Below are 14,402 nucleotides of genomic sequence, written 5' to 3' on the forward strand. Positions count from 1 at the left end.
AAAAAAAAAAAAAAAGAAAAAAAAGGTTGTCACAATTGGGGGATATATAAACCCAAATCTGGGTTGACACATTTGCCCTTTCACAGCAACATGTGATTCTGCACCATTGGGCGCAACAAACCCGAATGCTATGCGCGTGTGCGTGTATTATGTAAATCGGGGCATACCCTAATTCCTGTAAAATTTGTAAAAAGAATTCATATGCGCTTTGGCTGTGTGTGCCCCTTCATTTTGCGCGCCTGTGTTTGATGCACTGTCCTTGAAGGGGTAGCAAAAAATGTTCTTTAAATATCTCTGATCAAAACCTTTTGGAAATAAATTCTCATTGCCCCATCTTCCGTTGCCTTTAATCACATCGTGATTTAAGTTTAGACTTTCTCTCGTATATTTTGGAAGCTTAATGTTATTTTTTTTCTTCTTTTTTAAATAAGCGATGGCATTCAGTTCACTGTATATGCTGGGGCACCATAATCCCTGCGAGTAGGGTGTAGACACGGAAGTACAAAGGATGAGCATAATTAAAAGTGCGGTGGGGTGGTGTAATCCTCGTACGCCTGGCGGTTGGCGACGGACAGACGCGCCTTTCCACAGCACATTCGCCGTATACCCGCGCATATGTACGCACAAATAGACACACGCACACACACACGTTCACATGTTGGCACTGAACCGTTCTCCTGTCTCCTGCACGATGGACTGCATATATACCTGGATGCTCCTCTTGTTCGAATACACCTTGGGCCCCCCGTGCTTCAAATAATCCGAATTCCCCGCACTGTCCTTATACAAATTAATGACATCAACAATGTGTTTCGATTTAATGTCTTTCAAGGATATTTCGTACCTGCTATTATTTATATATTCAAATATGGCCATTGGCTCTTCATACTGTTCATGCTGTATTTCAAAATTTAAGTGCTTGTTTTCATCCCTATAATCTGGTAAAATGAATCTTAAAAAAAATCGAACATTCCTGCTGCTATGGCCCGTTTCACTGTACTTGAGGAGGATTTTTTTTAATTGGTATACTCCATTGGAACACATATTTTGCTAAGCGTGAAAGTAATGTTGGCTCCTTAGTGTTTCGCGCGTTGGAGGAGATACAAACACAAAAGTGAACAGCTTGTCGATCTTCTATTTCTGGCCGTTTTTCTCCTCCATGCAATCTACGTCCACGTGCGACCTCTTCCACAAAGCGGCAAATAAAAAATGGGTCAAAGTGGAATCCTCAATTGTGCAACATATGTGGACAGTGGATTCATTTTTCACAGGGTCAAAATGGGGGAAAAAAAAAAAAAAACAATTAAACAGGTAAATAAAACTCCTCCTACAGGTTCTCCAAAATTTTAAAATTTAAAATTCCCCGTTTTGTGCAACTACTACACAGCATTTGACACACGATTTTTGCTCGTACCTTAAGGGAAAGGCACTTAAACAAAATATAATTTTACATGTATGGCAGAATTGTGCCTAGTCTAACGGTTACGTCGTGTGAACGTTTTTTTTATGTTAACCGTTTTTTTTTTTTTCAAATCTGTTCACTCCATTAAGTTCAAGTGGTACAGCAAATTGTGTAGGCGCGCCTTTTTGCCTTTTTTTACTTACCCCTTAATTTGTTAATTTGCTTAATGTACCTTTTTAATGAACCATTGTGAGGCGTGACTCGTTTAATACAGAATTGGAGAATTTTTTCACGGCAACAAATTTCACCGCATATGATGAGCGTAAAAACATGTACCCAATGAGGAGAAGCGCTGCCCCTTTTAAAAGCAAGTGTTAATACGTTCCAGAAAAAAAAAGTGTAAAAAAAGGGGCATATCTGTGTGTACGATAATCTCCTGCACATAATAGTAACATTCTTTTTACAAAATTCTTTTCGTTTGGCTGATTTGACGACGCGGCGTCCGCGAACTTTGTCAAAAATCTTCAGAGAACATAAAAGTCCTTCTATTGTGTCCAAACCGTTTGGATGCGCCTGTTTAATGGACACACAGTGGTGTATATGCGCCCCTGCGTATACGTTCATGCTGCTCACTTTTTTTTGTGACATCACGTTAACACGTTGAACTTGGCTGATCCAAATTGCTCCCCCCAAAATAGCCCCAACTTGGTGTTACCAGAATGGCAAAACACAGTACCTTTGAAAATCTCGTAAAACTGCACGGGGACATAAAGAAGGAGGAGCTGCTGGTGCTGTTCTTCCACAGCTGCATTTTGGATAATAATTTTATATACAAATTGAATGACGAAGAAAAATATGAAAAATCAGAAAATCATGAAAAAATAAAAATTTCAAATGGGTATATAAAACACGTGACTGATGCTGAAAAGGGAAAATTTTTTTTAAGTCGAATATTAATTGACCCTGAGTGGACAAGCAATTCAAGTAGCTACAACTTTCTGTACCAATCTATACACACCAATGACACCTACAATTTGAATTTAGTAAAAATAGAAAATTCGCTACTTGTGCAAATTATCAACACTGCACAGCCTTCCCTAGTTCACTCAGTCACAATTGACGTGGACGAATATGTAAATAAGTGCACAGCGGAGGAAGATGCAACGGATAAGATGAAGGAGAGCTTGCAAATGGAAAAATTGGAACAGGTATTCCAGACACATATATTAAGCCACATGAATAAAGGGAACAGTAGCAACATCCATAGTGATAACAGTAGTAGAAAGGGGAATGGGCCGAAGGGACTCATCATAGAATCCAACCCAAATGAGCACTTTAAAAATATTTTCCACACCAACCCTGACCCATACATCTTACGAAATTTTAATGACAACCATTTTGATGATAAAAATCCAAACATTGGACGAAATTTAATTCCGGATCTTCGAAATAATGTCCCCATTGTAAAACCAGACGGATTGCTAGTGGGCCCGGACAATAAATTTTTTAACCCGAAAAATTTGCGCTATGACCCAATTGGGCCCTTTGGAAATGAGCCCAATGCGGACAACAAACCCTTTGAGTTTCAGAACAATTTTCCCTTTTAGGGAGGTCAAACTGGGAAAGCGCGCCAACACATATGTAAGTGTACTAATTTGGGCCGAATTTTGTCTCCAAATATGCCTAGCATTATTGTAATGTGGTTTTTTTTTTTGTTGTTTTATCTCCTTTATGCTAGTTTATATATGTGTCGGCCCACTGGACGATAGTACACGTAACCCGGCGTGAGGTGTACCTATTCGATATTCAAGTACGTCAAATGGGTAACCGCTTGTGTAGTGTCCCCTGCTGCACTATTGAAAGGAGTCTTTTTGCTTCTTCTAGGCGCGAAGTACACAGCGCATGGCGTTTTTCCCCTTTTTGTGACATTTGAGCTTTAGCTCGTAAGGACATTGTGGCCAACGCACACAGCTGTCGCAACCAACCATGGCGTGTTAAGACAAGCTTGGACGCACAAACCCCACCACGATCAGCTAAGCTGCGCAACGCATTTTACTACACACATATATATGTACATAATGTGCCTATAGTGTGCATATAATATGTAGATTTCTTTTTTTTTTTAAAACCGGGTGACGTAACGTCACCGCTGCAGCGACCATTGTCACCATGACGCTTTACAAAATGGCATTCATTTGGACTGCTGCTTTATTTCCCGCAATGGGAAGTATGTCAAGGGATTTGCAAAAAAGTCTCCTTGGAAGAGTAAACAAAAAAGAAGGTAAAAACAAATGTGTGGGGGGGAGGTAATTCGCAAACGGTCAGTTATTGGCCAATTAACGGCACCTCTGCGATGTTTTTTTTTTTTTTTCCAAATGTGATACAAATGTTATGGACAGGCATGCCATGGGGAATTACGTCCGCCCCAACGAACGCAGCATGCACCTGCATATTACAATTCGTGTTGCACACGCATGAAACAGACACCCCGTGCGTGCCGAAGCTTCCAACTCGTTACACACCTACTGCTTAAACAAAATTTGTTGAGAAAAATTGGGCAAAATACTTTGCACGACGAGGATGAGCTCTTTGTTCGCCTTGCAGTAGTTATACAGCATATCGATGAAGTAATTGCTGTTCTTCACATTTTCACCTATTTCCATCATCGTGGAGGTGGTGCCAGGATGCCCTTCATCCATGTTCGAAGCTGTTTCATCGCTTCTCTTGGTCACACTCGTGCGGACCTCTACATACGAAGCTTCTTTTCTTGACGCGGCGGATGGCAGTGAAGAACTGCCCCTTTGGTGTAAATCCTCCTGGTTGTTATTATATGTTTCCCCTTCCTCCTTATTTCCGTTTATACTGATTCGTTCCGTACTTCCCGCATCATCCTGAACATCTATCACTTCGATTAATTCTATGGGTTCCTTTTTAACGCCACTGTTTGTACCATTTGGCAGGGCGCTCGTGTGGTCACTGATCTGGGTTGCTTTCCCCACGTCCGGGCAGACCTTCACCAACTGATCTGTGCAATTGGTTTGTTCGGTTAGGGTTTCCGTTAGCGGTCCCCCCAGCTGGTCCCGCCCGAGGTCAAACTCGTCTGCAATTCCAAAATCGTCATTGTACAGCTGCTTGAAGAAGCTCAAGATTTCCCTCTCCTCAGAGTTATTATCCGCCTTTGCCGAAGGGTCCGCATGTCCATATTTATTCTCACTAATATTAATTTCATTTTGCCCTTCACAGCTTCCATCTCCGTCCTCTTCCGCCTGGCTCAGCCCAACAGAGTAAAGAAAACTTTTCAAATCGAAGGGGCAACTTTCATGCTCACTAGTTGGCACGAAATTGTAATCGATTATATTTTTGTTATACAAAGAATTTTCTATCTTTTTGTTAATCACCTGAACCTTCTCATCGAACAAGTCTTCCTCGGTCACTTTGTCAGACAAAATTTTCATCCTCTTTTTAAATTTTTTGTACTTTATTTTTATTACTTTGTTTCCCATTTTGTAGTGCTTAATAATTTTACCCCAAGCGTCGCACTTTTTCAAGAAGCTGCAGTTTCCGAAAATGAATAGATTGTACTTGGCTCGGGTTAGCGCCACATTTAGTCGTTTGTAATTTGAGAAAAACATATTTGAATCGTCCACATCGTCATCCACATGATCCTCCGCAGAGGATGCAGAGCTTATGTTGTGCACATTGTCTTCCTGGTCTATCGCATCACTACCAGCTGCGTCGGCCTTTTTTTTTTTTTTTTTCTTCTTCTTCTTTTTGAGCGAACCCTTGGTCCGTACGCACACAAATATGATGATGTCCTTTTCCGTGCCCTGAAAACCATCCACAGTTCCAATGTCAATAAAATTAGAAATATTATTTTTGTAACCCTTTTTTGTGAAGAACCTTTTCAGCTCCTTTTTTAAAAAAAACTTCTCCGTGGCGTACGGAGTAATGATACCTATTCGTTTGTACCATTCCTTCACATTCTCTGCGGTAAAGATGAAGTGCAAGAACTCAATAAATTGCAAGACCGCTTCGCTTTCTTCAATGTTGATGTAAGAGTTTTTTATTTTCCTTTGCTTCGAAAATGATATGTCGTAAAAAACGCTATGTCTAAGTAAGGGGATAATAAACCAGTCAATCGCCCCTTGGTTTTTCTGACATAAATTTATGTCGCGAAAATTCGAAGGCAATAAATTTCCAAAGTTACTTTGCATAAAGTGAAGTAAATCAAATTTGTAAAAAAGGTCCCGTTGGATAATTGCTCCTGTGTGTGGATCCCCTGGATCACTCATCAACTTTGTGATGTACTTATTCATTTTCATTTCTTTAAAAAGTGTAAATAGAAAATAAGGGGCATCCGTAATTTTATTTCTGTAGTAGTACTTATTTGGGAAGTGTGAAATGTCTGGGTGCATTCTATACTGAATCGACAACAAATTATATTTGTACTTGTTCATCCTATGTTTCTTTTGTAGTCGTTCGAAAAGGGACCTGGCATACTTGCGCCGCTTTGCAAATAACGAAAAGACAGTCGCGGACAGCTGTTTTGGATCTCCTACCAAAATAATTTTCTTGCAAGAAAAGGAAAGAGGTATCAAAATGTCCAATTCGACCGACTGAGATGCTTCATCAATTATAATGGCATCGAACGAATCAATGTAATTAACTAGGGATGCATTTGAACTGGCAGAAAGGGTTGAACAAATAATGCTAGATGTCTTCAATAAATTCTTTTTTATAATTTTATTTTCTTCCTTCTTATTAAGATATAAAAATAACTGTTCTTTAAATTCGAGGCTAAATTCTAATATGTCGGTGCTTACGTTTCTCCCTATTCTGGTCACGATGGGATTAAAAAAGTTTCCATTTTCGTCTAAAATTCCACAACTTGACGATATTAGCCTTTTCAAAATTTCATCAATGGCTGCGTTAGATGGGGCACACACCAGTATCCTTTTGTTCTTAATTAAGTTTAGCTTGTTTATCTTTTCTTTTTTGAAAGTGGCTTGTTGTGTCTCTTCTGCAGAGTTCTTCCTTTTCCACTTTCTTTTTTCTCTAACGGGAACGATGTTCGAACTTTTGCTCATTAATTCGTTTTTCGTTCCTTTGGGTGATACTTGACCCGATGTGCCGGCAGCAAAGGAGTACGAGTTGGAATCACTGACATAGTATGAATAGTTCAACTTCTCATTGGCATTCCTTTCCTCCACCGAGTCGGACTTTTTTGCAAGATGATCATTATTCACATAGGAGTTATAATACGACTCTGTTAAAGCAATTAAATTTTTGATTCTATTTTCATTATTTTTAACAATGTCCTCCTCGCCTGAATTATTCCCCTCCACGTAGTTTTCATCACTTTTTAACATCCTGCTGGACGCATTCATAATGCTTAGGTGGATTGCATACGCATAATTGTTTTCATTCTTATTCCCTTTACTGACGTGAAAGACGTTTTGGTTTTTTTCTTCTTCGTCTTTTTCAATATGGTCAAAAAAGTCTTCGTACTCCATGGCGTCGAAGCAGTTGTCGTTGAAGTAGCAGTGGTCATTTTTTTTGTCGTAATTGATCCAAACGTACGGGCTCTTTTTTTTCTTCTTTCCCCCATCTTCGTGCTCTTCGTCGTTGTCGTCGCCCGCCTCTCCCTCCACATGGGCCGACACCAAATCATCACTTAGGGGGCTTTTCCTAACAGAATTCATTTCACCCTTTTGAAAAAAAATGAGCGCGCTGATAATTCCCAATATGGTCGTAGTTTTCCCTGTCCCGGGGGGCCCTTGAATGAGCGTAATGCCGTCATTCATGATGCTGTTGTTAATGGCCCTTAATTGGTAGTTATTGTATATGTTGAAGAATTTATTTTTTAGCGCCTCTGGTATGTAATGGAAGCCTCCATACTGCTGATCCCCATGGAGGGATGGTTCCCTTCTTCCTGAATTGTTATCCTTCTTAGTTACAACCGTGTGTTGGTCTAACGAGGGGTTCTCCCCTTTGACATTCGCTTCGATATTTTTTGTCATCCTACCTGTTCTGCTTGATTTTTCATTATGATCCTCATTATTAGATGACTCCTCCCCTTTCACAGCGACGTCTTCCATTCCGCCTGACCATTTGAACTTCATCAAATAGTCCTTAATTTTTTTCCTAAGGGTTTCCTCCACATCGTCTACTTCATTTGTATTCCCATTCAATGGTTCATCTGGGGTGACTTCTCCAAAATGTGTTTCCTGCTGTTCACCATTTGGTATTTGGTGTGAGATGACCTCGTCAACGTGTCCAATATCTATGTGCATTTTTTTCCTCTTCTTCTTCTGAAGAGGGGTGAAGCCCTCCCCCTGCTCGCTCATACCATCGTCCTGCTCAACTTCCTCCTTACAAGTGACGACGCTGTCTGCATGAGGGTGACCTTCCCCACTTGGGTCAAATTCGACAATTTCATTCAACAAGGCAGAGTTCCTAAAATTGAAAAAGCAGTTAAACAACCGAAGGGTCGAAATTAAACTGATCACCTTGGACACGCGAGTAAAGTAATGATCCAATTTGTCAGCCACAAAAATTTCGTAAATGATATTTTTCCGGACTCTGTCAATGACATCAAAATTTTTATAATTTAAATTAAACCTGACTTTAATTTGTTCCTTATTTTTCGAAATCACGTAACCTAACAAATGACGTACACAATATTTTCTGATCATGTAAATGTCGTCATTTGTTTCGTCATTTATGTGGTCTTTCATTTCTTCTGTCGCCGAGTTGGAGTCCTCGTTGAGTTCGTTTTGCTCCCCATCCGATTTGGTGACATGAACTTTGTTTGTGTTTTCGGCGAGCTGCTCTCCTTTCACTTCCTCACCATTGAGCGATCCTTCTGAATGTGTGTACGAGTCAGAGGAAGCCCCGTCCAGTTTGTCATTTTCCGAATCACTAGACATTAATTCTTCTTCTTCTTCATTTCTCTTTACGGAACAAAAAATAGGGGTATAAATATTATGTGAGTCATTTTTTACTGTTTTTTTTGGAATAAACCGAAGCAGAATAAGATCACCATAGAAGAGGTTTGCATACACCACACTGTCATAAGCTAGGTTGATGGTGAACTCAAAATTGTAAATCTCCTTGGGGGTGTTAATCAGCGTCACGTCATACTCTTTTATATTTTCATTTTCCTTTTTATTGTTTAATAATTGTTGTGTTTCGATCAGGAATAATGGAAAATATGAATAAAAATATTCTTCAAAATTTTTGTACACATCTGGCGGGGTGTAAATATCTACATCTATTTTTAGGCGATTTTTTACACCATTAGAATCAAGCTCTTTTTCGCTCCTCAAGCTCGTGTAATAATTCCACCTTAAAATTATATTAACGAGGTAATCTGAAACGTCTGTGTATTTTTTTTCTACAATAAACGAGTGTAGTATCAATAGGATGTTGTCATTTGTCTCATTCTCCACGTCTTCTTCATTTATGTCCAAGCACCTCGAATTACTAATTTCTTTCTTTATCCCTTCTTCTAGCTCCTTAAATTCATTATCATTTGCATATTTGGCAAATATGTTCCAGTCAAAAAAAATTTTCACAAAGTGCTCATCGTCCCACTCTTCCCACATTTTAATGCGCTGGGGAAAGTGCCCCTGGGGGTGGTACTTGTACACGCGTTCTCTTCGCCCTCAAGCGCGGTTGGAGAAAAAGGCAGCGCCTGATGAATGCGACACATTTGGGCGTGGACGCTAGGGGGTGCTCCTATCGACAGGAGGTACTACTTGGAGGATTGTATCGGTTAACGGATTGTACCTTTCGCTAACATGTGCATCTACATAATTTGCAACCCCACCCCCTACAGCTTCTCTTCCCTTCGCTTAACATGTCACTCCTCATTTCGTTGGCCCCCTTCAAGATTCCACTTTCTTCTCCCCTTTTTTGGTTATATTAATCCTTTTTTTGTTTAAATAAATGTGAAAAAAAAAATGTTGAGGGTAGGAAATAATGAAAACATTAACGGAGAAGAAACCTGCGCCGAATGCTTTCTGTTGAAATGCATCGGTTTCGACACTACCTCCTTCTTTTGTTATCTTCCTCTTATCATTTTTTTTACTCTTTTTTTTTTGTTTTTTTTAAATTTTCATCGCAACTCTTTTAGATACCATACATACGCATTAAGAAGCGTTTCCGGAATGTTACTTGAGATCCGAAATAAAAAAAAAAAAATAAATTACCATTTTTTTTTTATGCGTTCACGTTAAGGAGGGGGGTAGGGTTTTTCTACAGAATCACAATTTTTAAATGTGACATGTGGGTTATGGTTGGGCCCTTATTTTTTCACAACAATGTTTCCTTCTTATGCACATGTCATCCAATTGTGATGTGTTTTTTTTTTTAACTAAAATTGGGATGTGCCCATGTGTCATGTGCTAAACCCTGAACACACGAATTGACGGTAACATTCGAAACCTATTCTAAGACTTTTCCTTCCATTCCTCTTCGTCTCATGATCGATCATCATTCAGGCGAACACACGTGTATAGTTGTGTTAGAGGGTTGCTGATCTACCCTGGCAATTCCTCATCAAAAATGGTTTCTTAACGATTTTCCATTTATGCAATTATTGCCCCTTAACCATGCTTCCTTTTCACCCGTTTGACACTTTTTCATTTCCGCCACGTGTCCTTTTAGATGGTTCATCCCAACCTCTGCTAAACGTGTACTGACCCCCCAAGGGGTTCTACAACAGAACCGATTCATTGGCATGGTTGGAGGGGAGGTGCAATCTGCTCAATGGGTCTTATGGACAGATTTATACATGTGCTATTTTAATTTTGGCCTTGTGTTCCCATTGCACATTTTTATGAACCATTTTAAAATTATTTAAAAAAAAAAAAAAAAAAAACCAAGTGCGCTTCATTTTACCTCTTTATCATTATGGTGGTACAAATTTATAACTTTTTACGTGCAAGCAAATTGTTGAATAATTGGCACATACAGAACAATGAATGGACACAATGCACTGTTTGTAATCCCTTCAACTTCATGCCATGCAATTATATATATATTTTTTTTTTCTTTCCACATCGCTTTCTCCTCGCTTGCCTTTTTTTGTGCACTTCTTAAAAGGAGCTTTGAAGAATCACCACACCGGCAGTTTGTTCCTGCATGCCTGTGGTGGAAGAAACGTCGAAAGGTTTAAGCAGAAGGAAGAGCATTATTCTGACGGAACGGTCTGTTAACTAATTTTAATAGATCGAGGTGCAGACAGACAGAAAGTGGTTGTGTTCCTGAGACCATGACCCAACCGGACAGGACCAGAATATAAATCAACAGCGCGATCATTTTAATGTTATAGAACTTGTCCCCTTTTTTTTAGTACAACACATGGAGGGATACCAACAATGGGGGTCCCTAAACAACGTAAGGGGAAACATTTAAAAAAAAGAAAAAAACTCTTATGTGTACTTTCCCATACGTGTAGCTATTTACACGATGGCTTTGTAGAATATATTATCTGTGCGAGTACATAATATGTGTAGGCTTTATCAGTGGTGCCCCTCAATTTTCGCCCTTTTGTGAATTTTTATTAGAAATAGAATAAGGGGGGTAACATTGCACATGTATATAGCGGCATGCACAGTGTGAATTGTCATGACAGATGGTGACTGTACCAGTAGGCGAATAAATGATTAGAATGAAGCTGTTCACATTGCTTCCTTTTTTTTTTCTTTTTTCCTGTCTACCATGGATGATAATGGGCCAACTGGACATGCGCGCGGTTGTATTGTGCAGTTAATGGACCCGGAAAATGTTCATTCTTAATAGTCACAAAAGAAAAAGAAAAAAAAAAAAAAAAAAAAAGCAGCAATAAAATGAGCAAATGATTAGGGAGAGGTTAATAAGGAATAATAAAAAAAAACCAACACGAGAAAAAGATGATAAAGGCTAGAAAAAATCTAAACCCTTGTTACAAAGGCACGGAAGAACGGTGTATGTTTTTATATTACATAATTATTTGCAATCCCGTTTTATTTACATTGGTTGTGTCAATTTGTTCGCAACCAAATTTAGGGGTATGGCCCAATAGAGGGGGTCCACATAGAACAAACCTGAACCGTACGTGTTGCCAAATACAGAGAGTTATAAATACATGTACATATATGTACATATATGTATGTACAGAACACGTGCGCGATTTGGGGGCTAGCGAGGGACTAGTAAAATGCTCATCTGTAGAAACATACCCGCGCATGTGAGAGAGAAAAAATCGAAATTAATAAGAGTCGAATAAGAACCAAAAAAATGCATAGAAAATCCCCCCCTGCCACAACATTGTTCTGTCGCGAACAAAATTAAACCTGAACGTAACAGAACAAATCAAATGGCAACAGAGGCAATGCGTACAACATATGGAGATCAGGCCTTACAACGCGGTACAGGTTAAATCTGTTACATAGTGCCGGTATTAAAGTTAAAAAAAAAAAAAAATGAAACAATAAAAATAAAAACGTATATATTGTACCAAAAACAAAATGGCCATAACAACCGTTCTGGCAATACAAATAGCACGAAAATTACCGTTTGGCATAAACACCATCGCGAACTGTGTCCCTTCTCTTGTTCTTTGTAGCATCATCAAACATAGTAGGAAAAACATATATAATAAAATAAAATATATATGTGGGGTCTGCACCACCACAAGTATATATTATATATATATATGACATACAACGCTTTTATATATTGTCGTTATATGTCAAGCTACCAACCCATGGGACGATGCAATGTTGCCATTGTTTATTTGTGCTTATAAATACGCATACCTGCTATATCGCTGTACATGCTACTGCTTTGCGCTCAGTCGCGCAGTATATGCAAAGACGAACAAAAAACTGCTAGCGCGAGAACAAATTCATTCCTGTATGGTTCTTTCTGACAGTCAGCGATGGATGCAATTTAGCCCTAAAGCTGAAGCGTACAAAAAAATAATTACTACAAACGACATTGTTACAATGTACATATGAAATAAAAAACTACGTAAGCCCAAAAAAAAAAAGTTTTTGCACCAGAACATACACATGGTAATCTGTGGGCAAAGAAAATACTCTAAGCCCCGACAACCCAAATCTTGTTCTTTTACGCGCCATATAAATTTTTCTAGCTGCGCAAAAAAAAAAAAAATATATTTACATGAATTATATATTGCACGGATGCATTACCGACCTTATGAGCTTTGTTGTCGTAAACTCATATGCTTATATGGAATGCGTATCACGCATATCGCTTTCGCTTGTTTTTAATATGACAAAAAAAAAAAAATAATGAATATACAATATTTTTTTAAGCTATAAAATAATATATATTATTTTTATATGCCTAAAAAATATTTACGAACAAATCTACATGCAAAAATAAAAAAAATATTTTATATGCGCATAAAACAATACGTGCGTAAGCAAACATATATCAAAAAAAATAAAAGTAGCTTTTAAGAAAAAAAAAAAAAAAAAAAAAAAAAAATTTTTTTTTTTTTTTAAAAAAAATAACTACATTAAAAAAAAAAAAAAAAAAAAAAAAAAAAAATATTTTTTTTGTTTTTGCAAAAACTAACTACATTAAAAAAAAAAAATATAAAAAGAATATTATAAAAAAATATATTTACGTAGACATACATCGCAAAATAAGATTATTTCATCTGAATTGCGTTTAAATAACTTTTTTTAGGTATATCCAAAAAGTAACAAAAAAAAGATTACGCAAGAATTGCAAAAATTTCAAAAGTTGCAAAAATTGTTGCAAAAGTTGTTCAAGTTGCAGACATTGAAGAACACTGCAAATCCAGTCAGCACTATACTCGAACATCAGTACCATTAGAAGCCAACTTGTGTGGGGATACTTCCAACCTCACGTGAGAAATTATACGCATACCATTTAGTTTAACGGTAATAGCAGTTGCGCAAACGCAAAACGTGTAGCTGCTAAGCATATACATATATATATATAGCAGACCCAGTACATACGCAAAGCCGGAGGCGCTGCGCTCACGCGCTATTATATAAGTCCCTTTACCCAACAAATAGCAACATTTAAAAAAAAAATCCCCCCCCCCCCCCCCTAGAAAAACAAGTCCAAGACAAAATGAAACTCAAGTTAAACTTTGGGAAAAAGAAAAGAGGATTTGACTGGAACATAATCGAGGGTTGCAAATCCCTCTTTGGGAAATTTTTTGGAAGCGGTGTTGACAAATATTTTAAAATAGTTAACCTTTCAATAATTGCAATATTCGTCACAGTTTTGAATTATATATACTCCTTTGACATAAAAAATGCAAGGAAGAAGGACAAAAAATTGCTCTACATGTACTACGGATTTTTAGTATGTCTTGTAGGGTTCGGAATCAGTATTAACTGGTAAGGGGAGAACGCATGAGCGATTAGAGTTGTATGCAGGACAAAAAAAAAAAGCGCGTCTCTGCATATATAGACACGTGCGTGCGTGTACTCATGTGAATATAGGACCCATGTGCGCATGTATACACATTCACATATGCCACATATAATCATTACGCGCGGCGCATAAATAGCTGCCGTGAAGTATCCCCCCCAAACATGCGTACCTCTATATGTTCGCACACATATACTTATGTCTGTACCTTCTGCCTCCTCTGGAACACAAATTCACACTGCGCCTGTCCCTCACCCTTAAAAATTTTTACAGGATATACTTCGAGTATTGCAAAAATAAGAAAAATAGAAGCTCCCCCTTGGAAATTAAAAGTAAGATGACATGACTGATGATGGATGTACTGTTGCGGACAAATTATACTTTCATCCCTTTTGCAACGCATTGCTTTTGCGTTGTATCGCAGTGCATGCTCTGTGTCTGCGCTCCATTTGAGCGTGGCTTTTTCACACTGTGTTATCTGCTCATACACATAATTGCGCCTGCACTTTTTTTTTTTTTTTTTTACCTTTTCAGTGGGAAGCAAAAAGAAATAAATGAAAGCCCAATTTGGTCC

General features: G+C 38.2%; 4 protein-coding genes across 4 annotated transcripts; 2 read left to right on the plus strand and 2 right to left on the minus strand.

Moving 5' to 3' along the window:
- Positions 1 to 168: 168 nt before the first annotated feature.
- Positions 169 to 1,044, minus strand: AK88_04340 (uncharacterized protein; the record flags this gene model as incomplete). The annotated part of the gene is made up of 2 exons (XM_012481950.1): positions 169 to 474; positions 709 to 1,044. 2 exons carry the CDS (start codon positions 1,042 to 1,044, stop codon positions 169 to 171), a joined length of 642 nt encoding a protein of 213 aa, XP_012337373.1.
- Positions 1,045 to 2,121: 1,077 nt separating this feature from the next.
- AK88_04341 (uncharacterized protein) lies at positions 2,122 to 3,009 on the plus strand (the record flags this gene model as incomplete). The annotated part of the gene is made up of 1 exon (XM_012481951.1): positions 2,122 to 3,009. One exon carries the CDS (start codon positions 2,122 to 2,124, stop codon positions 3,007 to 3,009), a length of 888 nt encoding a protein of 295 aa, XP_012337374.1.
- A 915-nt stretch (positions 3,010 to 3,924) lies between these two features.
- Positions 3,925 to 9,009, minus strand: AK88_04342 (uncharacterized protein; the record flags this gene model as incomplete). The annotated part of the gene is made up of 1 exon (XM_012481952.1): positions 3,925 to 9,009. One exon carries the CDS (start codon positions 9,007 to 9,009, stop codon positions 3,925 to 3,927), a length of 5,085 nt encoding a protein of 1,694 aa, XP_012337375.1.
- A 4,513-nt stretch (positions 9,010 to 13,522) lies between these two features.
- Positions 13,523 to 14,382, plus strand: AK88_04343 (uncharacterized protein; the record flags this gene model as incomplete). Its single annotated transcript, XM_012481953.1, has 3 exons — positions 13,523 to 13,794; positions 14,102 to 14,160; positions 14,363 to 14,382. The coding sequence occupies 3 exons, from the start codon at positions 13,523 to 13,525 to the stop codon at positions 14,380 to 14,382; spliced, it is 351 nt and encodes a 116-aa protein (XP_012337376.1).
- Between the last annotated feature and the right edge of the window lie 20 nt (positions 14,383 to 14,402).

Source organism: Plasmodium fragile, assembly GCF_000956335.1.
Source record: "Plasmodium fragile strain nilgiri unplaced genomic scaffold supercont1.60, whole genome shotgun sequence".
NCBI lineage: Eukaryota > Apicomplexa > Aconoidasida > Haemosporida > Plasmodiidae > Plasmodium > Plasmodium fragile.